The 27,134-nt window shown below is 47.1% G+C and overlaps 5 protein-coding genes across 14 annotated transcripts; 2 read left to right on the forward strand and 3 right to left on the reverse strand.

The window, feature by feature from the left end:
- Nucleotides 1-150: 150 nt before the first annotated feature.
- pin1 (peptidylprolyl cis/trans isomerase, NIMA-interacting 1) lies at nucleotides 151-1,956 on the reverse strand. Its single transcript, XM_085913233.1, has 5 exons — nucleotides 1,756-1,956; nucleotides 1,078-1,163; nucleotides 865-973; nucleotides 678-788; nucleotides 151-595 (listed from the first exon to the last, which is right to left on the reverse strand). Exons 1-5 carry the CDS (start codon nucleotides 1,811-1,813, stop codon nucleotides 486-488), a joined length of 474 nt encoding a protein of 157 aa, XP_085769359.1. The 5' UTR covers nucleotides 1,814-1,956; the 3' UTR covers nucleotides 151-485.
- Nucleotides 1,950-3,072, forward strand: ubl5 (ubiquitin like protein 5). Its single transcript, XM_085913234.1, has 5 exons — nucleotides 1,950-2,106; nucleotides 2,360-2,428; nucleotides 2,531-2,614; nucleotides 2,702-2,739; nucleotides 2,892-3,072. Exons 2-5 carry the CDS (start codon nucleotides 2,373-2,375, stop codon nucleotides 2,933-2,935), a joined length of 222 nt encoding a protein of 73 aa, XP_085769360.1. The 5' UTR covers nucleotides 1,950-2,106; nucleotides 2,360-2,372; the 3' UTR covers nucleotides 2,936-3,072.
- vav1 (vav guanine nucleotide exchange factor 1) lies at nucleotides 2,304-18,788 on the reverse strand. The gene is made up of 33 exons (XM_085913218.1): nucleotides 18,226-18,788; nucleotides 17,970-18,129; nucleotides 13,318-15,021; nucleotides 12,267-12,415; nucleotides 10,835-10,975; nucleotides 9,962-10,135; nucleotides 9,114-9,206; nucleotides 8,916-9,032; nucleotides 8,122-8,238; nucleotides 7,977-8,035; nucleotides 7,842-7,907; nucleotides 7,650-7,758; nucleotides 7,493-7,582; nucleotides 7,332-7,400; nucleotides 6,860-7,060; nucleotides 6,702-6,797; nucleotides 6,533-6,601; nucleotides 6,299-6,385; nucleotides 6,057-6,142; nucleotides 5,836-5,971; nucleotides 5,651-5,760; nucleotides 5,485-5,586; nucleotides 5,299-5,393; nucleotides 5,056-5,078; nucleotides 4,931-4,967; nucleotides 4,723-4,859; nucleotides 4,577-4,642; nucleotides 4,283-4,314; nucleotides 4,020-4,130; nucleotides 3,860-3,947; nucleotides 3,620-3,746; nucleotides 3,374-3,531; nucleotides 2,304-3,301 (listed from the first exon to the last, which is right to left on the reverse strand). The coding sequence occupies exons 7-33, from the start codon at nucleotides 9,198-9,200 to the stop codon at nucleotides 3,248-3,250; spliced, it is 2,529 nt and encodes an 842-aa protein (XP_085769344.1). The 5' UTR covers nucleotides 9,201-9,206; nucleotides 9,962-10,135; nucleotides 10,835-10,975; nucleotides 12,267-12,415; nucleotides 13,318-15,021; nucleotides 17,970-18,129; nucleotides 18,226-18,788; the 3' UTR covers nucleotides 2,304-3,247.
- Nucleotides 10,983-19,745, forward strand: sh2d3a (SH2 domain containing 3A). Of its 5 annotated transcripts, XM_085913221.1 has the most exons (17): nucleotides 10,983-11,263; nucleotides 11,597-11,714; nucleotides 12,135-12,193; nucleotides 12,279-12,436; nucleotides 15,156-15,195; nucleotides 15,257-15,373; nucleotides 15,445-15,588; nucleotides 15,727-15,989; nucleotides 16,053-16,138; nucleotides 16,261-16,380; nucleotides 16,450-16,610; nucleotides 16,697-16,870; nucleotides 16,942-17,219; nucleotides 17,302-17,473; nucleotides 17,587-17,698; nucleotides 17,935-18,120; nucleotides 19,227-19,745. In XM_085913221.1, exons 1-17 carry the CDS (start codon nucleotides 11,174-11,176, stop codon nucleotides 19,433-19,435), a joined length of 2,487 nt encoding a protein of 828 aa, XP_085769347.1. In that variant the 5' UTR covers nucleotides 10,983-11,173; the 3' UTR covers nucleotides 19,436-19,745. The 5 variants fall into 5 exon arrangements, with proteins under 5 accessions (XP_085769347.1, XP_085769348.1, XP_085769349.1 ...); XM_085913222.1 differs by lacking the exon at nucleotides 10,983-11,263 and having other exon boundaries at nucleotides 11,595-11,714; nucleotides 11,796-12,193; XM_085913223.1 differs by lacking the exons at nucleotides 10,983-11,263; nucleotides 11,597-11,714; nucleotides 12,135-12,193; nucleotides 12,279-12,436 and adding an exon at nucleotides 13,493-13,626.
- Nucleotides 19,473-25,767, reverse strand: trip10b (thyroid hormone receptor interactor 10b). Of its 6 annotated transcripts, XM_085913232.1 has the most exons (17): nucleotides 25,527-25,767; nucleotides 25,008-25,104; nucleotides 24,594-24,755; nucleotides 23,459-23,574; nucleotides 23,325-23,378; nucleotides 23,041-23,188; nucleotides 22,891-22,953; nucleotides 22,715-22,819; nucleotides 22,508-22,636; nucleotides 22,109-22,255; nucleotides 21,857-22,018; nucleotides 21,620-21,643; nucleotides 21,046-21,155; nucleotides 20,682-20,814; nucleotides 20,529-20,605; nucleotides 20,366-20,460; nucleotides 19,480-20,245 (listed from the first exon to the last, which is right to left on the reverse strand). In XM_085913232.1, the coding sequence occupies exons 3-17, from the start codon at nucleotides 24,615-24,617 to the stop codon at nucleotides 20,100-20,102; spliced, it is 1,533 nt and encodes a 510-aa protein (XP_085769358.1). In that variant the 5' UTR covers nucleotides 24,618-24,755; nucleotides 25,008-25,104; nucleotides 25,527-25,767; the 3' UTR covers nucleotides 19,480-20,099. The 6 variants fall into 6 exon arrangements, with proteins under 6 accessions (XP_085769352.1, XP_085769353.1, XP_085769355.1 ...); XM_085913226.1 differs by having other exon boundaries at nucleotides 19,473-20,245; nucleotides 22,508-22,819; XM_085913227.1 differs by lacking the exon at nucleotides 25,527-25,767 and adding an exon at nucleotides 25,213-25,433 and having other exon boundaries at nucleotides 19,473-20,245; nucleotides 22,508-22,819.
- Between the last annotated feature and the right edge of the window lie 1,367 nt (nucleotides 25,768-27,134).

Raw genomic sequence — 27,134 nt, forward strand, 5'->3', positions numbered from 1 at the left:
AAAAACGATGCCGCCCGCACCTGACTTGAAAGCCAAATTTGTCTGACTCCAACCACCCCGGCTGGCTTTAAAACTGGGATTTGAAACACCAACCCTGGCTGGCTAAAAAGCTTGAAATCCTAATTGGAAACAGTCAATAAATACAGACACTTTAAAAAAAAAAAAAAGAGAGGACTTTTATTTTGACAGCTCGACAGTTGAGATGGATGACGAACGTTTTAAAAGCGGTCATTTTTTGTTATGCGGGAAAAATGTCATGAGAGGAGGGCAACGGAATTGCGTGTTTTTTTGGTTTTCTGGAGGGAAAAAAAGTGCAGGACGGGCTTTTTCTTGTGTGACATGCACTTTCAATCATCTGCGTGATCGATCGATCATCTGTTACATTGCGTATGTTTCTTGTCAAATATTAGCTCGCTGTTACGTCTTTGCACCATCGTGACAAAGACTGATGGGTGCATGGTGCGTGTGTGTGTGTGTGTGTGTGGTCAGCCAGTGCGCACGATGATGTGAACCCCAGAGTCGGTAAAAACGGGACCGCTCATCTCTCCGATCTTGAGTGCAAAAGAGGCGTCTTCGAAAGGCTTCTGCATTTGACCTGAGTGGTACAAAACATACACACACATGAGATGTGAGATCAATTCACTCCATCCGGTCAACTTGGAAATCAGATCAGCGACCTCTGCCGAAGAGTCCCAAGTCGCCGCCGCTTTTGGCTGAACTGCAATCGCTGAATTGGGAGGCCAAGTTCTCAAACTTGTCCTCTTCCGACTTGATCCGCTCGATATAGTCTGTAAACCACATCAAATTCCAAACAGAAACGCAAACCTAAAGGCTGAGGCGGCGGACGAGGACCGCGCGACTTACTCTGAATCAGCTCGACGGCCTCGTCTTTGGAGCGCGTGATGTTCTGCTCCCGCCAGGAAGACGGCCGACGGGATTGGTTGTGCTTGACCAGGAGGTGTGAGCAGCGCACCTGGCAAACAAGGAGAAGTGTTTCAAACAAAACGGTGATGAGCGGCTCACCTGTCATAGCTGCAGTTCATGAAGGGCGAGAGAATTCCAAACAGCACATGTTACCTTATCCGGCTCTGCACGGGAGTCTCCCGCTGCGGGTCGTTCCCACTGGCTGGCGTTGGTCACGCGGTTGAAGTAATACACCTTGCCTGCAGACAGAGCGCAATTAGCAATGATATTCTATCAACCACAAACTCCGGTCCGGAAACTAGCAATGGGCGAGTACCGATACTTATTGGTACACATTGGCGAGTACACATACCTTTGGGGCATCTACTGTTCAAACAATAACTTCATATTTCAGTATGAATTGGTACCCCCAACAAAGCCAATGAGAAGAGGACCTTAATTTATTTCGCATTTTGACAACATTTAAGGGTAAAGCTTAATTATATGATAATCGGATTTCATGAAGGACTCTCAAATCCTGAACATTTCGACCAAAACATTCTTTCAAATTAAACCTTGAGGCACAGTGACGTCACACAGGCCCAGGGGCGGATCGGCTCACGCGCCAACATCATTCGCAAACTTTTACAACAAATTGTAATAAGTCTATTTTACTACACGTACAATTAATATCACTCTTGGCCTCTTGTCGCTTAAGTTGTACCTGGCTATCTTAGCGCTAATTAATCAGCCGCAATGCTGATTCGGTTTGCTAGTCTCCAAGCTAGGTTGCACATTACATTGCGGAGATAGCAGCCGCTTTGCGGCCTTTCGTCACGCCTGTTCAGTCACCTGAGTTGCGGCTCATTCTCTTCTCCCAGCCCCCTGGTAAAGTATCCTCGTCTGCCATTGTAATTCACAATACCGTCACAGGTTTTCCTCTCCAAAAGTGACAAATCCAAATGGAGAGAGAAATCGTGTGCGAGGGCGATTACAACACTTTGCGACAATCACCGACACATTTACGGCTCTCGCGTTGTTTTGCTCTTTAGCCCCGCCTTTGTTTGGAACGTCTCTGCCATTGGCCAGTATAAGCTGTCGTACATTTTTTTTCATTTGGTTTACACAAGCTAAAGCAGCATTTCAACGGGACCGTAGCAGCGTTCAAATCTTGAATTTTGCTACTCTACTGCTGGTTTGAAGGTAATAGCAACAATCGCAATCGTTATTATTTTCAACCACTTGTTATTTTAACCTCACGCTTGCATACTGTAAAACGTTTTCCTAAGTACCAGTTCATTGCCTCGCGTGTTAGCTTGCATTCAACGAAACGCTCGACTTGCGTTTTAGGTTTGATTTCCTTCAAGTGGAGCCAAACAGAACATTATCACGTCCGCTCCGACGTGCTGGTTGTTTCAAATGATCTCTTCGACCTTTGTAACGTTTGTCTCGGCAGATCCAACGACAAGATGATCGAAGTGGTGTGCAACGATCGTCTGGGCAAGAAAGTCCGGGTAAAGTGCAAGTATCCTTTAAAGACGTTGAAAGACATCACCGTCTGCTTCATTGAATTGTTCCGAGACACATGACGTCACGTGTGCGTTTCCTCAACAAGTCAACCTTCCAGTTCTGAGGACACCATCGGAGACCTGAAGAAGCTCATTGCAGCTCAGACGGGGACGCGTTATGACAAAATAGTCTTGAAGAAATGGTAAGCAAACTTTCATGAACTTTTCTTTTTTTTGTATGACTATCCTTGTTTTGTGTACGTGTGATTTTCTTCTTCTTCTCTGTGCAGGTACACCATATTCAAGGACCACGTGTCACTGGGCGACTGTATCCTTTCCACCTGACGCGCTGCTATGCAATGTGTTAATGTATTTTAGCTGGTGATACAAAATTGGAGAATTTTTTTACAAGTATGGATACTGGTATATGTGTATCGTTAGTTGATGAGTTTGACGTTTGACTTAATTGAGTTTCCTCAGATGAAATCCACGATGGCATGAACCTGGAGTTGTACTACCAGTGAACGCAAGGCTCAATTGGTTTGGAAATGACATCATTAGAATTTACCAGGACAAAAAGAAATAATGTGAGCGACATGTTGTGATTTTTTTTTTTTTTTTTTAATATTTTGGAAATAAAGTGGTTATTTACCCACCATTGTGCAAAGTGAGTCTTTGCTTCATTGACAAAAGTTTGGCTTGAAATAACATTGACCACATCATAAAGTCTCATGGAATCATCACTAGGGATTATTTTGGAGAATGGCAAGAAAAATGAGTGATTTAGCTCCCCCAGAATAAAAAACACGCACACACATCTCTATGGAGCGGGCAGGTCAGCTGTAGTCCGAGAAGTCCTCGTCCACGTAGTTGGCGGGGAAGAAGCCCACCTGGTCAACAGCCACTGTGAGTCCCTCAAAGCACCACGCCGTGTATATTTTCCATGTTTGGTTCTCGCTCACCTTGCCGTAGACTTCTCCTTTCCACCAGCCGCTTTGGCCTTTCCTGGAAAGGATCCTGATGGTGTCTCCCTCGCGTAGCGACAGCTCCGAGCGGTCGCGGGCCGAGAAGTCGTACCTGGCCCTCGCTATGCCGAAAGTACGCGCGCCTCCTCCTGCTGCTGTTAGTCAAATGTGAAACGAACCACTTTGAGTCAGACGTCACATGAAACCTCCCAATAAGTAGCTTTTTAATTTGCTTGGACCGACCTTTGACGGCGTCGCGGGGCTTGTGGTCGTCGCTCTGCTCGGCTTGCTTGTAGGGCGTGCGCAGCGTGGTGTCCACGTCCTTGATGCACTCCTTCAGGGACGTCTGCTGGTAGAACTCGATCATCTCCTACGACAATAAAACACATAAAGCAATTAAGTGTTAGGCACAGCAAAAGATGGATTTTTTTTTTTTGGTCTTCATTATAAATAAGAATATCAATGTTATCCTGAGGGACTGACCACCAAACCCTTGAAGGCCTTCTTCTCGTTGATGCGGAACAGGCCGTCACAGGAGGTGATTTTAATGTGTTTGATGTCCATGTTGAACCTGCCAAAGTCGAAGAATGACAGACACACTTTAATAGGCCTGGAACGGCAATTTGGCTGTGCCGAATCTTACTTGATGCTGATGGCAAACTCTCCGCCGTCCTTCTGCCGGACCAGGTAGGTTCCGTCCGAGCGCGACGCGAGAAGCTCCTTGGAGGCGGGCCGGTCCATGTTGCCAGCAAACCTGAGAGCACAGCGAGGCCGATAAAAGATCTCGATTAGTTCGTGTGCAATGACGTAAGATAGGAAATATCATTGAAGTTGAAATACAAACAGTGCTATGAAACGATATATGATCATAAAAAAACAAGAAAATCAAATTGCTGTTGCACTCACCAGTTGAAAGCAGACAGGTCCGGTGTGGGCCTCTGAGGGGAAAAGGTCAGATCAGACTGATGCAAACTGCGAAAACAATCTTTTGGAATATTTTTGTCAATTTCAGTGGGTATAAAAAGTCTACACACTCATGCTCAAATGCAAAGTTTTAGAAAAAGAAATTGTTAGGGTAAAAAGAAAATCAAATAACAAAAGTCTTTTAGTGAGGGGTTAGGTCTTCTTCCAGATTTATCCAATCACATTCACCTCATAAAAGTCCCGTCGGCAAAAACCACACGGGCCCTTTATACTCACACAGGAGTAGGGTACAACTTTGCCGCAGGGGAACCAGCCCGTCTGACCTCCGTTCAAGTTTCTGCCCTGAGGGACATCCAAAGGGATGCTTCGTGACCCGACGGATGCGTTATGATGATGAGCGCGTAGCACACAGCGGAACCTACCTCCCACCACGACAGGTCCACCTCCGCCCGCGTCAGCTCCACCACGTCGCCCTTGGAGAGGAGCAGCGGGCAGCCGAAGCCGGCGGGTGGCGGCGGCAGCCCGAAGTACTCCTGACACGCCTCCATCTTGGGAAATCCTGGAGGATAGAATACAAGAGAAAGAAAGTCATCTCAATGATATTCAAATGAAAAGTGCTGTGTTGCTTACCGATGTCGGCGCTCCCTTTGGACCTGTGCGTCCTATTCTGAAGGCAAGAAAGAAGGAAAAAAATAAAAATCAGCGCAATTACTTCAGCAGGCGATGATGAGAAATGAACATTAAGTGAGACTCACTTTTCTCGCAGTAGTTGAATGGTCTGAAAAAGTCACATGATCAGTGTTAACAATCCCAACAAAAGAGACGTAAAAAAAAAAAAAAGCGCCTCCCCCCCACTATTTTTGTGATTTCAGATTTTTTTTCTGGAACCTATCTGTAATTTACAGAAACAAATATACTTAGCTCCTATTTCTGTGTGCTGGGTTTCATACAAAAGTAGTACTCGGGCGCCATCCTATCGGCTATCGGAAGCGACTGACCTGAGCGGCGCCCGCAAGGCGGCAATCTGCCCAAGCATTCTTTATGGGCGGCCGTTTTGCAGCGCGTACAGCGGTAGCCCTGGAAGAAAATCCCTCTGAGGCAACGGAAGGAGGACGAGAGAGAAGGTCAAGCCTCTGGATTTGGAGAGCGAGCGAGAAGGCTGAGAGAGAGAGAGAGTGACAGACCTCAGGAGCATGGAGCAGGCCTTGCAAGACGCCGTCTCCTCAAAGTTGTGCATCTGGAAATCGTGGTTGTTTGCCACGGCGTTCTCGGGACACATGTTGGATCTGTCGGACATGAGATTTGCTCGAAACCTTCGCAAAGTCACTTTTGCACTTTTTCCAAACTTACTGAGCCATCTCAAACTGCTCCAGCCATTTCTTTTTCACTTCTCGTGTTTTGAAGTACAAATCGTAGCCGCACTTCCCGTTGGAGTCCAGCAAGAGGAACAGGTAGGACCACTGCAGACACCAAGCGAGCCTCGGTTAGGATCTCATCATCCCTTGGCCAACGTCAAACCAAAGAAAGAAGCGCACCTTCTTTTTGTCTTTCTCGCCCCCCGTCTCGTCTCGCACTTGGTATTGCTGGAGCGCGATGATCTCCTTGAGCTCAAAGGTCTCGCCGCTCTTCTTCTTGCACAAAAACATGGCCTTGTCGAAGAGGAACGCGTATCTGTGGACCACATTCAATTTAATATGAAAAAAAAAAAAAGCAAGAGAGAGAGGAAGAAAAAAAAAAAAAAAAAAAAAACACTCACCTTTCCTGTTTGGACTTCTTCTCTGTGCTGCAGATTTTGAGCTCTCCGTCAATTTTGGGGCGGCCAAAGAGGGCCAATGACTGGGACTAGAATGATTAAAAAAAAATAAAAATCAATAAAATACAATTCAAAAAAGAAACTACTTGATTTATTTCTTTAAGTTTGAAAATAACGCTGCCAGACATTTGAACACACACGGCGGTCTCAGTAAACGGCGAGCCGCACACACATCAGCAGCTCACCATGTTCTCGATGGACAACTGGAAGGTGGTGATTTGCTTGAGGATCTCGTTGTCTCGCTTCACCTCGTTGACACATTGCGCCAGGTCCTGGTGGAACGAGAGACCATAGCGATGCACATACAGCGGGTATCAAAAGTCAACACACCCCTGCTACCCGGTAAATGCCGACTTGAACAGCTAAACTTTATTCGGGGTTATAAAAACCACAAAATGGCGGCAAGTGTACAAACTCACTCGCATGGCGTCGAGAGCCGTACGCAGGTTCTCCTTCTCTAACGGGTCGCTGGTGTGTTTGACCAGCTCCTGGAGATGAACAAAGCACAGAAAAAATGAACAGCTTCAACTTCAATCGGACAGAGATGAGATGAAAATAATTAGAACAGGATTATTAAAATGAAGATACCTGCAAGAGTAGAGGGTATTTGAGGACCCTCTGCATGGGCACCATAAGAAGATCCCTGAGGGAGAATTTGCCGCTGTTTGCTCTCATGGAACACACCTGAGGAACCAGACAAGATGAAGGGAAAAGTCCAAAGAAGGAGGTGTAAGGCTTTTGTGCACCTCTAGCTTCATTCTGAGGTCCTCTCTGCTACCCGACAGTTTGTCCAGATGCTTGGTGGCCATTTCCACCTGACTGCAGTAGTGGCCGTAGAGCAGGAGCCTCTCCTTGTAGTTGACAAACACCCGGTGGAGGTTCTTGGCTCCGTTGGCGACAGAACTCCGGATCTCGTCGGAAAGTTCTCGATGTACGTTGCACAAATCCTACACGCGCCGACGATGTTCACAGTACAAATCCACGTTCAAATCAATGTTATACTTAAATAGCAAGACAGAAACTTGTGTGCATTAAATACAAAAATACACAAGCCCCATAAATAAATAAAAACAGAAATACATTAATTAATTAATTAATTAATTAATAAAAAATAAATAAAAAATAAAGGACTTAGGTACTAGCCTGAGAATGTACTTTAAAAAAAATAAAAAATAAAACATTCAGCACAATTCCTTCTTGGAGCGAATCTGTGTGTACCTGTATGTTGACAAAGATGTTCTCGAGGTCCTGAGCCGGGAGGAATTTTTCCAGAGGCTTCTTGAAGTGCTGATGATAATGGAAATAAATGAGCACCGCATCTTCTGTGCGAGCATGCGCATGCCCGCATGTGTGTGTGTGTGTGTGGAGACCAGTCCCACCAGTAAAATGGATTCCAGAGTATCCGAGTACTTTTCTTCCGTCTGCTTGATCTCCTGGAGGCAGCACTCCCGCTTGTCCACTCCGGGCTTCTGCGACACAAAAATATACGCTTAGGGCCTCACGTCGGAAAGTCGACCGGGAGCCGAGCGAACTCACGATCGCGGGCTGTTCGACCGTCCTCATCAAGTCTTCGTAGATTTCATCCCCTTCCGCCTCGGCGTCGTCCACGCAGTCGTACAAGTCGTCGGCTTCGTCCAACGTGTCGCTGCGGAGCACCGTCGGCGCGACACGCATTTACAAAGACGCACGCTTGATTTCTTTCGCGTCCAAATCGGAGCGCTCGCTTACTCGATGTGGTCCGACAGGCCGTTGTAGATGTCGTCGTCGGAAATGTCCACTCCCATTGGGAAAGGTCTGCAGGACAGCGTTCATTGCATGATGACCTTGTACTTTTTGTTTTTATTCCAATAACGATGTACTCACTGGAATCCTCTTTGTGTAGCAATGGGTGCGTGAGACAAGACGGACAAAGTGCTAAGCACCTGTGCCACAAGAAAATGCATTAAAAAAAAAAAAAAGTCCAGCGACACGCTATTTGTATTATATCAACAAAACACTAGCTACTCACCTTGGCGAAGTCGCGCACATCGAACAGGTCGAAGGCCTCAAACAGCTCGCTCTTCTTCAGCTGGAACTTGTTCTGACACACACCCAGGAAGGTCCGAATGTTCTTCAGGCACAGGAACTGGGGCAGAAAGCGGTACAAATGACCATTCATTCATTCATTCATTCATTCATACATACAGCTACGTAACAGGAACTCAAAAGTACATTTTCAACAACCGGTCTGGAACATAACTGTAATGACGAGCAGACGCCAAGAGATGGCAGTGTTGCATTATTGCCATTGGAAAACAAAATAACGCGAGCATGGAAAGACAGAAATTTATTTGCCCGTGGTGAGCGTTGACTTGTTTGATAAAATGTGGGTCGAAAAAGTGCTGCGTGTGACATTACGAGAAACAAATGAGGGAGTGAACAAAGCAATACGAATTATAGGAACCACAAAAATAACCGCCGAGAGCGCCTCGCGGTGTTCATGTTCCAACCAATGTAGAAGGTGGGCGGGGCATGACAGATGACATTTTACATAACTTCCTGTATGTGTGTGTGTCACACAGTGCATTCCCAAGTGTCATTGTCTGTTATGACCCGGACATGTCCAAACATACGATTGGCCCCATGGGGGATTTCCCAAAAGTTCACGTTTGTGAAACACACACCTGCACACACACTTGGCACTGAATAGAAAAATCTGCCAAAATTTAAATGCTTGTATAATTGTATGTATCCTATGGCTGACATGAAAGGTGGAAAATACCTTTGAGCAGGGGTGTGTTGACTTTTTCTATCCGCTCTTACCTGGGACATCTGCGGGCGCAGGTTGATTTCTCTCAGGTTGATGGCCAGAGGCAGCAGGTTGTTGAGAAGTTGGCACAGCAGCACGCCGTCTCTCAGGGCCTGAGCGAGGTCACACACCTGACACACACACACACACACAAATGTCATTTTCCAAGCTAGAAGCTAAGCTAATGGAGTGGCGATAACGCGTGGCTTCACCTGCGCGCCCTCCCACGTGACACGGTGCGTCTCTGGCAAGACGCGGCACCCGATCAGCCATTTTGCACACTGGCGCCACAACTCCATCTTGTCCTGTTAGCAAGCGCACACTGTCAAGCAATCAGCTGATCCACATTTGCGCAGTTTGCACATTTTCATACTTTGACCTGCTATAGAGACCCAGTATAAAGTTTGTATGAGCTTTCATTGTTTTGAAAAGGCTTGGCGTTTGGTTTTCATTCGCTTTCATTTTTGGTGTTCTAAGCAGTATTTGTCAAAAAACAAAAAAATCTCTCTAAGCACAGTATCGTGTCACAAACAATGATTCTCGAACAAATGACCTTCCTCGGGGCTTGGTCCCGAACCCCATTGAAAAGTGAAACTACTTTCTTTTTCTTTGTATTTCCTGTCAGCCTGGATGCTGATACAACCTCCTGCAGGTCAGTCGTGGTATTGCGACAACCATGGATATGTTTGAGGTGTGTGTTCTGTTTGAATAAATCCAAAACTACAAGAACAGTCATGACAAACAAGCACTGATTTTGTTTTCCCACATCGTGTGTTGGATCGCTTGCATAAATCGTAAAAAAAAAATATCCCAAAAGTTGATTCAAAATGTTCCATTCATCTGCGTGGGCCCACTCCCTTAAACGGACAAGTCCCACACACCACAGTCAGACCTATAAAAACCTGTTATGTGGTCATGAAAACGACATCTTCAACTTTCACTTCCTGTATATTGTGCCAACACTTATGTCCAAAGGCCACTTTTGCTTTGATTCAAGTCCACACACACCAAAGACGGGCAAAAGTCAAGGCAGAAGAAAGAAGTCACGGAGATCACTAACCTTCAGACGCTTCCTCGGCGCGGACGATGGTTTCTCGTCTATGACTTCATTGTCACATTCTGTCGTTCCGCCTCTGTTTGGTGGTGGGTGTTTTTTAGTTCCGTCGTGGTACTTCCTTTTTCCTGACACACGCAGTCACGGTCGGGCAAACTGCAGGGCCGTTGCTACGGCAACCTGAGCGGCAGAGTCACACCGAGTCAGATGGGCAGTTTAATCATTTAACTTTCCGTGATGATGTAAGAATCAAACAATGAAGAAAGGATGTGAAAGTATCTGGAAATGTAAATGGGATCAAATGTAAAAAAAAAAAAAAATTTTGTGAACTTGTTTTGTCCCGTAGAGGTCGCTGTGACTCTGAACAGCCGACAGTAACCACGTTCATCATCTCAGTGACCATGATTGCTTTTAAAGCTGAATTTTGCAGTGTACTATCCAATTCCCAGAAAATAGTCACTTTTGTTCAAGTACATTTGTTTTTGTGATATTTGTGCATATTTTTCCAGGATAAAAAGTGAAGTCTAAAATAATGTTTTTAAATTCACAGACCAAATCAAGCGGGAGACTAAAAGTAGTGTTTATTTAAGAAAAAAGTTGGAACATGAGAATAAATTTGTTAAATAAATGTCTCAATTTTTGAGAATAGTATTTTTTCTCAAGATAGTCATTGGTCTTGTGAAAAAAAAAAAAGGAAAACGGTTTCTTTCTGAGATCAACAGTTTTATGAGAACGTTCCTTTTTTTTTTCAAAGAAAATATGTATTTTTGCAAGATAAAACGTACACAAAATGAATGAGTAGCACTGTGGATTATTTTACGACTACAAGTACATAATGACTTTTACACACACACTCGCTGAAGTGCCTGCGCGTCTCACCTGTGACACGTTGACAGCTGCGTTTTCACACGCACACCCTTCACGTCGTCTTTGACATGCCAGGATCCGCCCGGGCCCGCTCCCCAACGCGCGCTCCCATTGGTTGGCGGCGTTGCAGCGGTGCCGTGCCATTGGCTTCCTCTGCCAGGGGGAGAAGGTGAGACACAGACGGTTAGTGACCACTTCGATACGGGAAAAGCGGGAGAAAGCGAAACGTCGCACGGAAGTGCTCCCGGAGTTTCCGAGGAGCCGGATTCTGGAGCAAAGCGCTCGACCTGACGGACATCATGCTGCTTGCCACTTTCTGCTGGTGATTGTTTTTGTCTGCGCGGTTCAGACATGAATAATCGCTCCATCGCTTGGTGGCTGCGGCAGATCGGCTTGCCTCAGTATACCAAGGCTCTGGAGAGTGAATATTACGGACTGGAGGTATGTCAAAGCCTGGCCAGAAATTGATTTTGGTGACATTTCAACCACAGATGCTAAAAGTGGTGTCCAAACTACGGCCTGGGGGCCATTTGAGGCCTGCAATGAGTTCTTCATTAGCCCGGCGCATATTCAAATAATATATTCAAAACACAGCCTGCATTAGATGTTTTGAGAAAAGGTTGTTTGTTTGTCTGTTTTTATTTTATTATTATTATTTTATTATAATTTAATTTCTGTCTAATTTCTAATTTTGGATAAGCACCAATATAAAAACTTTGTGGGGGTGATATAAGTCACAATATTGAGATTGAAGTCCTGACTGTGTGACTTTAGGGTCTGCTGAACGTGAACGACGACGAGCTGAAGCAGGCGGGGATCGAGGATGCCTCGCACAGAGAAACCATCATGACTGAGCTTCTGAGCCACCGCCAGAAGCTCTACCCTCACTTGGGTAAAGTCTTCACCTCTACTTCAAATAGTCTCATGTGCAAGACACACTTTTCAACAAGTACTCCTGCAACTTTGACTTCAGTGAGGTCATCGTGAGCACAGCTTCTGTTACTATGACAACTGGAGGACGGCTTCTACCATAACCCGAAGCCAGAGTGTTGCGGTTGGTTGGGGGAGTGGTGCCAATAAACAATACAAGCATTTTCTTTCAAGGCGTCAGCACTTCACACACTTGTAAGATTTACACTGCAAATCTGCTCAGGCAAAACCGACGGTCAACTTTGAGCCACGGGATTCTAAAAACAAAGAATATGGACGGGCCAAAGAATCCTGGTTTTGGAGAATGCTACATAGCTAATCTTGCTGGGCTGACAGCGAATGTTGACACGTTTCTCTTTTAAAATTCCCCCAATCCTCTCAGGTGTGCAAATGGAGCGCAGGGTGAGCAGGAAGTACTCGCTGGGCTCGTCCTTGGATTTGGTGAGAGCACGGACGCACAACAGTTACTCAAGTCAGGCTAAGGGGGGGTGGGGAAAAAAAAAAAGTTGATTACCGCTTCCTTCAGGTGAAGCCAAGGAAGGATCTTTTTCGCCAGAGTGTCCTGCCCCGCCTCCACCGCGCTGACAAGAAACATCGCCTGTCCGCGTCCTGCTCGCAGTTGCGGCCCCTGGACGAGGATCACGCTTCTGGCACGCTGGACGGCTGTCGAGAAAGCAAGCGCAGGTAAACACGCTTGCAAAAATACATCTTGCCAAATTAGAGGGAGAGGATTTATTGTCCGTCATTTTCTTAGTCAATTGGCACTGTGTTGTCTTGCCTTAAAAAAATAAAAAAAAAATCAATCCACTCTTTTTGGCAGTAATGATTAACAGCTCGCTCGTAAAATCCGAGGTCCTAAAGTCAAGTAGTAGCCACTCACAGCCGATTGCACCTTCACACCCAGCTAGAGATGAAAATAATAGATAGAAGGCCGGGTTGTTTGTAACAAGGGGCAAGCAAAAAGTGTTAAACAATTCAGTTGTAAGTGTATATGTAGCTGCTTGTGGCCAGCCCACCTTGAATAAACAGTTTGAAATAAAACACATTTAAGACATCAACATTTTAGTGCACTAGTAGGAATTTATGTGAAATAAATGTTAGCATGCAGAGGAGCACCTATTCTGTAGCTGACAGAAGCTCGCACGACGCCTTCACATCAGCTCGCACAACCTGTACTAAAATTATTCATATATTGTAGCAACTATATATATCTATATTTTATATTTGCACAAATATTTTTTTTAATTAATGATCAGATCCCAAATTTGTATTTCATGTGATAACAATTCTCCCAATAATCAGTGATAAGAAAAGTGTCATGCTTGCTATGCTTTTTATTCACCTCTGCCAGTTTTTACACATTCAGATGATCACTTCAACAACTTTCCTAGAAAATCACAATGTCCCACCACCGGTGAGCTCTTTTTACAACGGGCCACTCGCAGGGATTTGGTGGGCTACCAGCGCGTTGGTGATCGGCGTCGCTCGTTACCAGCGGTTGAAAAACATTTCGTTCATGATAAAAGAATCAAACGCGGGGTTAAAGACGCTAGGCAGCGGCTTACTTGATGACAGGTGAAAGAGGCGGCCCGACTTGTATCGGTATCCGAGGAATGTGTTCAGATAGCGGCTTTCGGGCAACGCGGCCCCGGGCGGGGGAGAGGGAGTGCCCGGGAAAGCTTGTGGGAACATGCCTGCCGTCGGGGAAGGCGGTGGGGGGGGGCGGCCGGCCGGCCGACTAGGGGAGGAGGAGAAAAAAACGAGGGCGGCGGCGAGCTGGGAGGGACCGGGTCGAAGGTTCTTGTTTCTCTCTCAGGGAGTCCCTTCCGGACCGCAGAGCGTCAACATGTTCGGGACGAGCGCGCAGTGAACAGGTAGGGAAAGAACCCGCTTTACTTCGGGACGGCACTTAAGTTGTTTTGGGACAAACCTCGCGAATTCACGCGAGATGTTCAACGAGCCGCTTGCCTGCGTTGATCATTTTGAACGCGCATACGTGACGAGAGTTGCGACATGTCAAGCTGAATTAAATAATAGATCGGTATTTACTTTTTTTTTTTCTAAATACAAGTAGCGCGCCTCATTTTGTTCTCTTCAGTAGCATGTCTGTTGCACAGTGTGGTTAACAAACTTTCTTGACATTTGCCTCACAAATATTGATCAGGGGCCAACCAGGTATTTGTTGCTAGGCAGACTTTCCCCGAGCACGCGCGTGCTCAGGTGTGCAGGACCAACGCCCCAAAAGCACGCTGTACAGAACCAAAATATGATCAAGTTTTACTTTTGGCCTTTTATTGCACCTTAACTACTAGGTGACCTTCACACTCTTTGAGGTGTTACTATATTTTTTTTACTTTTAATAACAGGCTTGTGAGCAGTAGGTTTCTAGTAGCGATGCAAAAATTGATAAATGAATTGATGATTATTAATTCATTGATAACTATTTTCATGACTGATTGTTTGATTTATAACTGGCCAAATTCTCAGATTTCCAGCTTCTCACCAGTAAATATTCTCAGTTTTGAACTAACTAAAAACACATAAATAATTTTTGCTCCTACTTCTTGACAAAAAAAAAAAGCAATGGCTTTGGGTGAGGGGGATCATCGAGCATGTTCGTATTAATTTTCATTTTTTTGGCATGTTTTTGTTTGTCTCATTTAACTTTGATGAGCGTAGCTTTGCAACTGGTCCAAGTCCAAGTTGAAAGCTGGTAGAATACAGATGTCCTCCTTTGTTTTTTTTCAGCCACATGCCAGTCACATTAGCGCCTGACATTAGCATCTGTTGGATAAAAATATGTGTACATAATTGAAATTTAATTCACTACATTGTTTCTATTCCCTGGTCTGTTTGTTCCAGCGAGCAAAGTTTTCCACTTCCGATGAACTTGTTTCCTTGAAATAACATTTGTTGACTTGCGAGAAAATTGGCCACATTGTCAGTCTGTGCACGTGTTCTATCAATGAGCTATTTCTTCCTACCAGCAGCGTTTCCTGTTTGGCTCTGCTTTAAATTGGGTACAGTGGAACAAGAATGACATTGTGTTAAACCTCCAAATAAAGGCTTTAAAATGTCACCCAAGCCTCCGGCGGGGCGATGGTCATGTGCGCGCGTTGCCGAGGTTGTGGCGGCGGTGAGCTCGGCCCCGAAGCTGAGTGGTCCCTTGATGCACGAGGTGGCGACGGGAGGAAGGAAGGACGGGAAAAGGGAGGCTGGAAAACAGGAGGTTTGCTAGCGGCTGACGCTCCGCATTGTCCGCCACATGTCTGGAGAAAAAATATATATGGGAGTGTCATATCATGACAAGCTGGACACTAAAGCAGGCTGCTAGCTTAAAGAGTATGACGTTAGCACGAGTTCACCAAAATGGCTTTGGTCACTTGTCAATTTTGTTTTCCAGCAAAAGGAGGAGCCTTGCCGTATACTTGAGCCGGCTGAAGGTAAACACCAACCGCACGCCGACACAACGTTTTATTTGACACGAGGCGACGTGCCACGCAGGTGTTTGGTGTTCACAAGGAGATGGACGCCATGAAGAAGGAGCTGGAGGAAGAGCTGAAGCTTAGCACCGAGGACCCCAGGAGCCACGCCTGGTACCACGGACCCCTCACCCGAGAGGTGCGACCGTCGGCTGCAAATTTACGCAAATACGATATGAAATGGAAAATCCAACGGCGGCCGTCCTCCAGGGCGCCGAGGCTCTTTTCGAGAGGGACGGGGACTTCCTGGTGCGAGACTCCAGCTCGTCTCCGGGCCACTACGTCCTCAGCTGCTACTGGAGGAACGAGCCCATGCACTTCAAGATCATACGTGTGGTGCTGAGACCCAAAAAGGTGCGGCGGCAGGCTTCAGTCTCTTTGTAGAAATTTCAAAGATGCTAGTTTTGGCACGGGCAAAAGCTGATTGGCTAGCAAAGCTGATTTGTTTGCCAATTTCGAATGACGCCTTGCCCTGAAATGCGTGTGAGGCAGGGCTACTCCCGGGAGCTGTTCCAGTTCGAAGAGGACCGCTTCGACAACGTCCCCGCTCTGATCCGCTTCTACGTGGGCGATCGGCGGCCCATCTCCCAGGCCTCGGGCGCCATCATCTTCCACCCGCTGACCAGGACGCTTCCTTTGCGCATCATCGCCGAGCAACAGCGGGCCGCCGAGGCCAAGCGTCAGATGGAACGTGGCAAACGGCTCAGCTTCAGCAGCGCGCCGGGAGACGCCCTGCACGCCAACCCGCTGCTCAGGTGAGGGAGGGGAGAGGGGGCATCCGCCTCAATTCCCGTTAAACCTCACTTCCTGTGGAGCAGGAGCGGGAGTCACCCCGGTAACCTGGAGAACCTCGGATGCAGGCCTTTGCTCCAGTCGGCCCAGTCGGACAGCAACCTGAGGCCAGGTACCTGTCGCGTGTAGCGAGTGGCTCAAAAACTATTTGAAAACTCAAGTTAAGAGATCCGTCCCAATACTTTTGTCCACACCCTCAGCCGAGCATCATTACGGGTACTCTTCCGCACGCAGGCACTCCTCAGAAGGCCAAACCGGAAAACGCCGGCCCCCCTCCCATCTCGCCGGTGTTCCGCACAGGGAGCGAGCCTCTCCTCAGCCCCAAGCCGCGGCAAACGCGCACCTGTCACCCAGGTAACATCCGCACGCAGGAGCCCACATAGACATCAGCACGCCAGATCTTGATTGGTCCTCCGGGCTTAGGTGGGGGCGTGACGCTGCGGGGTTCTGATGGACAGCTGCACTCCCGAGCGCCCCCCAAGCCTCTCCGGATCTCTACCGTGTTCCCCAAAGCTTCGCTACTCGCCACGCCTTTGGACCGTGACGACGACCCGTCCATTTTCTACGACGAGCTGGTCGTTCAGGTTTGACGCGGAAACTACGACGTGATGCATGATTCTTCTCAAAGTCTTTTCCAGGAAGCGTGAAAAGTTTCCTATTCTGCGTTCAGGTGCCCGAGTCCCGGCGCAAGGGTCACGTCGATCGACTTCGGGCGGAGGAAAAGTGGCAGAGCCGGGCTCGGATCACGGAGACCTCCTTCGGCTTCCTGGAGGCCGAAAACAGCGACGAGGCGGCGTCCCGTCTGCCGCGACTGCCCGACAAGGAGCACTTTGAACGTCCTCAGGTTGCGACTCCCCCACACATCACGACACGACACGCACGTGGATTCCATCTGGAGATTTTGTCCCGTCTCAGGTGGAATGGAGCTCGAGCTTCCAGCTGGACCGCTTCAAGTCGCTGCTGCTGCCGGATAACAACAGGCCGCTGGAGCCCAGCGTGCTGCTGGAGCTGAAGGAGCTCTTCGCCCGCACGGACCCAAACACCACCGCGCTGCACGTTCTCAGCGTGGACTGCCAGGTGGCGCGCATCGTGGGCGTGACGGCCGAGCAGAGGCGCGTCATGGGCGTGGCCTCGGGCCTGGAGCTCATCACGCTGCCGCACGGCCGGCAGTTGCGGCAAGATCTGCTTGAGAGGTACCGAAGGAAACATTCAAACCTCGCACAGGAGAAAAAAGAAAAGAACACCAGTATCCCCCCCCCCCCCCCCCACACACAGGCATCATCTAATCGCCTTGGGCGTGGCCGTGGACATCCTGGGCTGCACGGGCACGGTGAGCCAACGGGCCACGGTGCTGCACAAGTTCATCCTCCTGGCGCAGGCTCTCAAGGACCACGCCCACGACCTCTACGCCTTCTCGGCCGTCATGAAGGCGCTGGACATGCCTCAGGTGGGATAGTATGTGCGGCAGGTATATTTCGAGGGTGTGAAAAGTCTACACACCCTTGTTTAAATTGGGTCACTTCCGCCTGGGCCTCCACTGACGAATGACCGCTCGTGTAGGTGGTGCGGCTGCAGATGACGTGGCGCCTGCTGCGGAGGAACCACACGGAGAGCGCCGTCCTGTTTGAGAAGACCCTCAAGCCTTTCATGAACTCGCTCAATGACAGCGACGGTAAGGCCACAAAGAATGATTTTTCACACAAAAACCAGTGTGAGAATTATATATCGAGTACTCCCCAGTCTCGAGTACCAATAATACCTCTACTTCTGAAACATCACATGAAAATAAACCCAAATTTTGCCAATAGCCGTAGTATGGCGCCACCTATTGGTGAGCATTCTTATGTCAGATTGTATCGCGCATCTCTTTCCTAAAATGTGACTTTTTTCCCCCCCCTCTGTGTCAAGAATGCATTTCGGGGGTTCCGGTGGCCGTGCCGCACCTGATTCCCGTGCTGCTGCTGATGGAGGGCCAGGATCTCGCGGAGGACAGCCAGCGAGGCTGCCAAATGCTCTTTGACCTCTTGCAGGCGGCTCGGCGACACGCCGCACAGGCACGCCAACATCAGGAGCACGCCAAAGCTCTGCTCGCAAGTACGCACACTAGAATATTATCATATTTTTTGTTTTCTATTCTTTAATCTTGTAATGTTACAACTTGAAAAAACAAGGAGTTGTTGGGTTAAAAAAGCATATTACCTTTACGACATCTTTACGTCTTCAGAAAATAGTTTCCATTAATTATTGTCTTCATTCAGTTCACTTTGGGAACAAGTTTCAACATTCCAATCTCTCATTTAAATGGAATCTCTTCCATTTTAAATCTTGCTGGACGTACATTCCAAATCTTAAATCCAGTTTACTCCATTGTCATTTCGTGCTAATTAGCATCCATAATTATTTCATCATTATAGTGGGCTAATTAGGAGGTAAATAAGCAGAAATAGACAATGCCAATAAATCACAGTTATTTAAAAAGACACACATTGTGAAGGTACATCAATAAAACCACGGTCACAAAACAATTTAGAAAAGTCTTAATCACCATACACGGAATTAGCGGCTAGTGGTTAGCATGCTATACAAAGCAATGGACTCACCCCAGTTGCCTTCTTTCTCAGGAGCGTGCTCGAACATGAATGACATCGCGCTTGTGGTGAAAAGTGAGCGAAGATTGAAGTCAAATGTTTTGTAACCTAAAAAATTAAAACTAAAGTCGAACTTCAAAAGGTGACCAAACATTTGCCCGGTGTAAGATTCGCGCCGTAATTTATAGGAAATGACGTCAGAACCGACGTCGTCAATGTCAGACTTTACGAAAATGACGTAGTACGCGACGCCCCGCAGTCAAAATTACATGAGTTCACGCTCATTCGGCATTTAATTGCAAACTATAATCATAAATTAAAAAAGATATAACCAATAATAATTACCAATCATAATTATTTCAATTTTTTGTTTTGCTTGACTTTATTCACATAATACATTTTCCAACCAGAAATAGGAATTTATGCTAATATTTTGAAATTATTATGATATTATCACTTCACTCCAAAATAATGTCTTCATCATAAGGTATTTATTTAAAACAATGACTTAATTCTTGTAATGGTGTGATGTTGTTCTAAATAAAATTGCATCTATTGCAAAGGTGAATTTTAAAATGGGAAAAAAAAAACCTTGACCTTTGACCCCTCTAGGCGGCTGGACACCTGTTCCCGAGTTGCTGGAGGCCTTCCGGACCGAGTTCGCCCTGCGACTCTTCTGGGGCCAGTCGGGAGCGGAGGCGGACAGCAAGGAACGCCATGAGAAGTTTGATCAAATTCTCGCCGTCCTCTCAGATAAACTGGAACCGGTGGAGATCAGACCCGAACAGCAGCAGCAGGAGCAGCAGCAGGCTCTCAGCTGAGACGGTGGAGAACAGCTTTCCTGATCCAAATGTGATTTTCTCCGTCGTGTTCAATCATACAAATGCCATTCAATTTTTAAGTGGACCACAGCCCATCAAGGCAGTTGGACAATTTTATGTGTTTTTTGATATGATCTTAAAGAGTGGACACGAGCTTTAATTCCATCGCAGCCCATGGAGGCAATTATCCGCAACATTTTTTGTCTTTTCACTGATACGTCGGACTGAGCCGCCGGCCGCCGTCGCGCTACCAAGTGTTTTTGTTCGCTCGTGTACATATCGGCTAATAAATGTTTATTTTTCTTTTGTTTTTCTCGTGCATTATTTGGAGTTCAAGTTCAACAACTGGCTTTGTCGTTCATATTTAATGTTCATTCTGCTTTGTACGATACATCCATTGTAACATTTCAGCGCGCTATCCAGTGTGAGTCAGGCCCGAAAGGCGGCGCCAACTTTGAATAAGAATAAAAATCAGCATCACATAGGTCAGTGGGGGGCGCTGCTGAGGGGCTATGTCTGTCTTAAAATCTTTTAAATAGTATAAAAATAGTATCCAATCAGGAAAGAGAAGCAGCAGAGAGGCGTGGCTACAGCGACTAAATCAAAATTAAAAGTGTGTGTGTGTGCGTGTGTGTGTGTGTGTGTGTGAGGATGCGTTGTGACGTTAGGACACGAGCTTGACGTAGGAGGACGGGATGAAGCCCTCCTCCCCGTTGGCCCGGACGACCCGCATCCACCCGTCGCCTTTGTCCTCCTCCATGATGGTCAGAAGCTCGCCGTCTGTCACCGAGATGGTGCCCTCGCTGTTGCCTGCGTGGAAATAAAAATACAAAAAAAGCCTGACTACATTTCACCTTAAATTGCGCCAATGTAATCGTTTGCTGTTTTTTTTTTTTTTACAAGAATGAAGAAAATGAAAAAAAGGCCAACCTTCAAAGGTGTACAAAGCCGTGCACTGGCCACAGTCTTCAAAGTCGTCGTCAAACTCGGTGTAAATGTTGTGTTGGTTTTCGGACGGCTCCGCCCTGCGGACGCACACCGGTAAAGAAAACAAGTCAAAATGAAATCAAAGTAGTTGAAGTTGAACGCTTACCTTTTTTCCGTGTGGTGGTGGTTGTTGTTGACGGCTGTGACGTATTCGTCTCCTCCCACTGCCTCCGACAACCAAGTCTGCAAAAAAGAGAGAAAAAAAAAATCGGAAGCGGCTCTTGGCAGGAAGGCGAATTTGGAGTCGCGCAGCTCATACTTCGTATTTGGTGAGCTCGCCGCGCAGGTATCCGATGTTCTGCGCCGTCTCGGCGATCTGCGGCTCCAGAGTGGACGGGTTGCCCAAGTCGCCGTTCTGCTCGTACACGCCTTTCATCTTCTCCAGGGCCTCGCTGGCGCCGCAAGCAAGCACACAGTCACGTTTGAAAACACAACAACGTCATTTATTTGGTCATTTATTTTTTTCATTTCATCTTCCATGATTTTTTTTTCATTATAATTCTTATCACTTCAATTTGTTTGTTCATTCATTTATTTTTCCCAACAAAATAGACTTTTTTTTTTTCCCGCCCATTTTGCTAAAAGAAATGATTGAAACGAAACGTTGAAAGAAATGCTCTCACCTGGTCTCCAGCGTCATGTGAAGTTTTTTGGACACGTCGTCGATCTTGGCCTGCAGCATCTTCTTTCTTTGCTCGGGAGGAAGGTGAGAGAAGTCCTCTGCCGGCGGCGGCTACACACACGTAAGAACGATTGTCAAGCACGCAAGACGGATGGATGGATGCTGACCACCAGCAGGATTCCAAACAAAAGCCACAATCATTTTTTTTTGCTTCTTCTGTGAGGTCACAAATCTGCAACAAATGTTTTGCTTCATTTTAGCTTGATATCATGACCTGAATCTTTTAAAAGCAAAAATCCCCAGCCGCTGGATTAGGTACGCCTGCACAAACAAAATGCTACATCTCAAATCAACTTGATTGATTTATGCTACTAAACTGTCCACCTCGTAACAAGAGATGTTCCTAATGATTTGTCCCAAGGAGCTCGCCAAAGTATTAGGAACAGCTTGTTTTTTTTAAAGGCAGGCGTCCCCCAACGTTGCACCCGTCCCATTGTGACATCACAGAATCAAACGTTGTCATTGAGAAGAAAGGAAACGTTCCAGCACCGGACCACCCAAACACAACGAGTTACCAGGTGCTTCTCGGCATGCGACGTCTGGACGGTGACAGAGAATCCGCCATGGGATGCAACAACACAACACAACACTTTGTAAACAACTGCAAAAGTGCGTGCCCAGGAAACAAGTCAGTGCGGGAATCAGATGAGTCCCTCCCCGGGGGGCCGGGGGAGGAATGCACGCTTTGCTTTACGACCGCGCTCACTCTGCAGCATTCTTTACCGTGTGTGTGTGTGTGTGTGTGTGTTGACCTTGTGCTTCCTGCTGAAGGGCCAAAGTTTGCCGCGAACTTTAGGCAGGTTGAGGCTGGAGTCGGAGCCGGCCGCTTTGATTCCCTGCGTGTAGTCCTCAAAGTCCAAGTCGCAGGGACGCTCGAAGCCCGACTTGTGTTGCTCCACCAACAGAAGCGAGTCCTGACAAACACGTTGCGTTACGTACGTGTTCCACAATCAAACAACAGAGCAAGGACACACCAAACCATCGTGCGTGTGCGTGTGACTCGCCTGCTTTTCGTCCACTTTTGCTCCGGCCGCCGAGATTCCGTCGAGACATTTGGAGATGATGGGCTGCACATTCTTCTCCAAGTCGGAGAACTGGCAGTATCCTTCCGCCAGACGGCGAATGCGGCGCTCATCCAGGTCCTGTAGCTTCTATACACACACACACACACACACACACACACAAACATGGTGTGTGCTTGATGAGTCCCAACCATGTCATTAAAGTCAAGCCCCAAATTTTGCATTTTGCTTTTATCTCAGGGATGGATGGAGGATGGATGACATCACAGTTGGCAGGTCTGAGGTCACAACCAATCACAGCTCACTGAGCTGTGATGTCATTTTCAGTGTCCAAATGGATGGAGGCGTAAATGCTCTCCGAGCTGCTGCTGATGTTCTCACGTTGAATATCTGCGGGATCTCCGAGTAGTAAAAGTATTTCTGCTCCTTGTTGAACATCTGCAGCTGGGCCGCGTAGTCGCTGCGGCATTCCTCCGCCGTGTGCGTGCGGGCGTACGCGTGCTGCCTGGCCTTCCGGGGACAGACGGACAACGTGTCAATGTCTGTCTCTGTGTCCGTGTGTGTGTGTGTGTGTGTGTGAGAGTTTACTTTGTCTACGTCTATCTTTATGGCGTTGGGGTCGCTCTCAATCTTCTCGACCTGTTGCGTGGCTTTCTCAGCTTCTCCCCATTCCTTGGCGAAGCGCTTCTTTGTCTATACACACACACGTTTGATGACATCATCATAAGACACAAAGACGGCACCAAACACACGAGGTGACGTACGCTTTCCAGCAGCTTGAAGCTGCTCTCCAGGTTCTGTTGGGCTTTCTTGGCGTCAGAAAGGTGCTGTGAAGGAAACACACGCCGCTGCGTTCAGGGACGACGCTGGCTCGGCGCGCAGGAAGGCGGCGGCGGCCGGCGGCGGGTCGTCACCGCTTTGCGGTCTTGCTTGAGGTCTTGCAGGAACTTGGCCAGCTCCACGCAGATGCTGGTCATCATGCTCTCGGCGATCATCTCCCGCTGGCCGGCGTAGTCGTTCATCTCGTTCAAGATCTCTTGCAAGGCCGCGTGGTTGCTGAATCTGAGCGTGACAAAACGCACACACGCAAAAAAAGAAACACAATCAAAACACAAATCACAACAGAAGAAAAACACAAACACACAACCAGCCACTTGACACACAAGCTAAAGACAAAAACACATAGTTGTGTTGTGACCTGCAGTCCTGCTCATCTTTGCTTCCTCTCTTGGCATACTTCTTGGACAGATTCCTGCGACACACGGCGGACTCGTCGTTACACAACGACACACACGCGCGCAGGCGCAGACACACGCGGCGAGCGGCGCGCACCTGAGCTGCTTGGCGTAGCTCTGCTCGATTTCCGTGCGCTCCTTGACAAACTTGATGTAGCGCTCCACCAGGTCCAAGCCCGATTGAGTGTGCTTGTCGATCACGTCGTTCTGGTCCTGACGTCACACACGTACCGCACGTGTTTGTGTCACGTGCAGGGCTTTTGTGTTACGTGTGCATATTTGTGCAAGTTTGTTGTGTTGCTCGAGTGAGTGTGACGGCCATCAAGACACCATGACGTAATGGAGTTGGAATTTCGGCACACTGAGTAAGACAAAGACTCCACCTAAGTGATGTCAAGGCCAATTGGGGAAGGGGGAGGAAGGGAGGGAGGGAGGGAGGGAGCGCTTGCAAAGGGCAGGAAGGGGAGGGGAGGGCAATGGAGAGGAAAGCGGGTCGAGGGGTGAGCGAGTCAGCTGAGCCCCAACCAGACGGCTCTACTGATAACACCCTGAAGTCGTCACGCCGATGCCGGGATGTGCGCCGAGGCCCGAACCAGTCCGACCCGTCCCGCCTCCCCTAGGTATCGTCGCAGCTAAAGCCGGGAATAATTTACAGAGCTAAGACGTGCTAAAACTATTGTGACTGACAGATTTTTTTCATTCAGTATGAAACAACTGCCCAAAACACAATGTAATCTCAATACTGAAACGTCGTTATTTCTGGTGTTCCACAGGGTTCTGTTCTTAGCACCCCTTTGTTGATCCTTAATCTACTTCCCCTCCACAACTCACGACTAGATAACAACAAACAAACCAAAGATGACTTATTCAATGTGATCAAGCAAAACAGGCAAGTAACCTCAAAAGCACAAGCGACCCAAGAACCCAACGTCGTCGTCGTACTAAAAACGACCAACTCGTGAAGTCGTGTAATAATCAATATAGTTGATCTGGGACAGCAAGAGCTGTTCAGCCACGGGACAAAACCCACATCGTACACACGCCACAACAACGACAACAACAAAGTGCGGACCAGCGGACTTCCTGTCACGCGTGAAAAACAACCAGGTGAAGAAGTGTACACCTTTAAGAAAAGATATGCGGGAGGGATTGCGAAACACGCTTGCACACACATATTATGAAACAGCCGAGACTTAAAAGCCACAAGTTGTCGTCAAAGATGGCAAACTCACCCACAAATCGGTGCCCCAGTCCATGTCTGCACCTCTCGCACGTCTCTCAAGCTGAAATTCTCCTGCAAGGGTCTGGAGGAAGTCCACGCCTTCTCCCTGCACAAAATAATGCCCACTTTTTTTTTTTTTACACCCTTGCTTCTCCTAAAACTGGTTTGTGTCCTGAGAGAGAGAGAGAACAAGAGAGAGAGAGAGAGAGAGAATATGGGAGGAGCACAGCAGCTAAGTTAGTCTTAAAGTAGTAGCAGCAGTTTACACAATTCCCAAAAAGTAAATAAAAGGTTACAAAACATGTGAGCTGGTCCGCATCTTTGTGAAATGTGTATGAAGATAATCAGACATGGGCAAGCAACACACTAACAAATGACTTGACTATTTGAATAAAAGTCAATCAGAGTGTATTGCGCAACACACCCAAGGTAGCTGCCAGCTGATCAGCAAGCTCCGCAGGAACCCGATAACATCAAGTGGTGAGCAAGCCAAGTAACTCAAGAACAAACAAACTGAGAAACTGGAATGGAGGAATGAAGGAGTCAACAATCAAATTAACACTTTTTTTTAAATGTCAAAATCTTTCCAAAATTACAAAAAGAAAACTTTGCATCTTTAAAATGTATACCGATCCAACTGTGCTCATTTGATCCAACTCAAATGTTTCTTCCGGTGTCCCACGGGGTTCTGTTCCCGGCACCCTTACGTTTATCATTTCTTTTCGTAAAGACAGCGTCAATTGCCACCAGCTCAAATCACCATGCTAACCTAAGCATGGAGGAGTCAACTCAAAATAGCTACAGTGGCTCCAGACAATAAGAGCAATATTTAAAAAAATGAATAAAAAAATTGCCGAATCAGTAATTAGCCATAACAATAGGCACACACTCTAATATGAGCCAATACAAAAACTGGTGCCTGAAGAAAAATAAGAATGCTTACTTTTAATTGACCCTCCGATCTGATTCAACAAGTTCATCTAGTTCTTTTCGCAGGGAATATCGATTTAAAGTGATTTCAGACGAGCACACAACTTTGTGTCCGTCTGCAAGTTTCGAACTAAAACACAATGAAAAGGATATTGAGCAGAACGGCGCATGTAGACAGACAAAATATTACTCAAAGTAATGTGGCTTTAATCCTCCGCGAAAAGTCACATTTGTCGCAAAGCTTTTCTTCCTTCGTGTCTGCATGAAGGCATCATACTGCCCCCTAGTGGCCAGGTCAATCTTACAACTCTGCTGCGATCGTGCAGCTCTGCTTACCTTTTGGCGGTTGCTTCGCTCAGAAACCTTGTCCACAACTCCTGAGACACACCTATTTGCATATGAAAATTCAAAAAAATGTCATTTTCCATCAAACGTATTCACACGTCACACATTTGTACCCTTTTGGAATTGTTATACGCAAACAGTGTAACTAGAACTGAATTTTGAGCTCATATTTATTTCTTTGAGGCATTCAAATTTGCATGATTTTAAAAATTATGGGGAGAGATGATACCACATCCGATTTATATCGTCCTGGATGTTTGACCTTGTTGCCATGGGAACGCGGCCAGCCAACATTCCCTGCTCCTTTTCATCATTGTGATGGGGGGGTCAGCGCTTGTCACCATAGAAACCTCTGCTAATAAATGATGGTACTCTTGAAAAACACCACGTCAGAAAGTAGGACACAGAGTCAGAGCACAAGAACAAAAAAAAAGGCAACGAGAACGACAGCCAAAATGTATGAGGGGGCACAGATGAACAAAGTTGGATGGATCGGGAAATTGATCATAAAGATGGATAGGTCAATAACAGATGGAAGATTGGCAATGGGAGAGGACAGATGTCCCTAGGAAAATAAACCCCGGAACATAATCTTGTTGCAGTGCTGTTTCCAAACCACTAGAGGGCAATGTGGCTCTTCTTCCACCTAGGTGTCTCGCGCTCTCTCCATCCCAGTCTTACTTGCCCTTCAGTATCCGATTGAGATGCCCCCCCCCCCACCCCCCCACCCCAACTGATGATTACCGGATCGATTTTCTGACGTTCTTTCCCACAAGCCTGCATCCTGTCCTTCTTATGCTCTTCGAGACCTTAGCCGTCAAATGCAACACAGCCACAAGGACAACGACAGACATGAGAAAGGACGACAGACTAGAATTACATCTTAGAAGAAGGAAGGATAGAAAAGGAATGGAGACAAGTGGAAGGGAAGATGAATGGAAGGTGGAAAAGAAAGGATTGGTGACTGGAAATAAAAGATGAGAAAGAAGGGATGAGAAAGGAGTAGACAAGAAACTAGGAGTCACCAACTCAGGCCGGGTCGGCGCCCTTGAGGATGGGACTTGGTGACTCCTGCTCTAAATCATGGGCTGGGTGTGCGAGTGTGCGGATGCACGTGTGCACGTGTGCATGTGTGTGTACGGAACAAGTTTTCTTCCTGACCCAACGCCCATTTCCTGTGTGTCCTACTGAGATACAATATGGCTACGCACGCACACACAAAAAGCTTGGAGGGAGGGGGGGGAATAAATAAATCAATTCAAGAAACCGATTTGGC

Source organism: Syngnathus leptorhynchus, chromosome 5 (assembly GCF_054491065.1).
Source record: "Syngnathus leptorhynchus isolate UIUO chromosome 5, UIUO_Slep, whole genome shotgun sequence".
In the NCBI taxonomy this organism is placed as follows: domain Eukaryota; kingdom Metazoa; phylum Chordata; class Actinopteri; order Syngnathiformes; family Syngnathidae; genus Syngnathus; species Syngnathus leptorhynchus.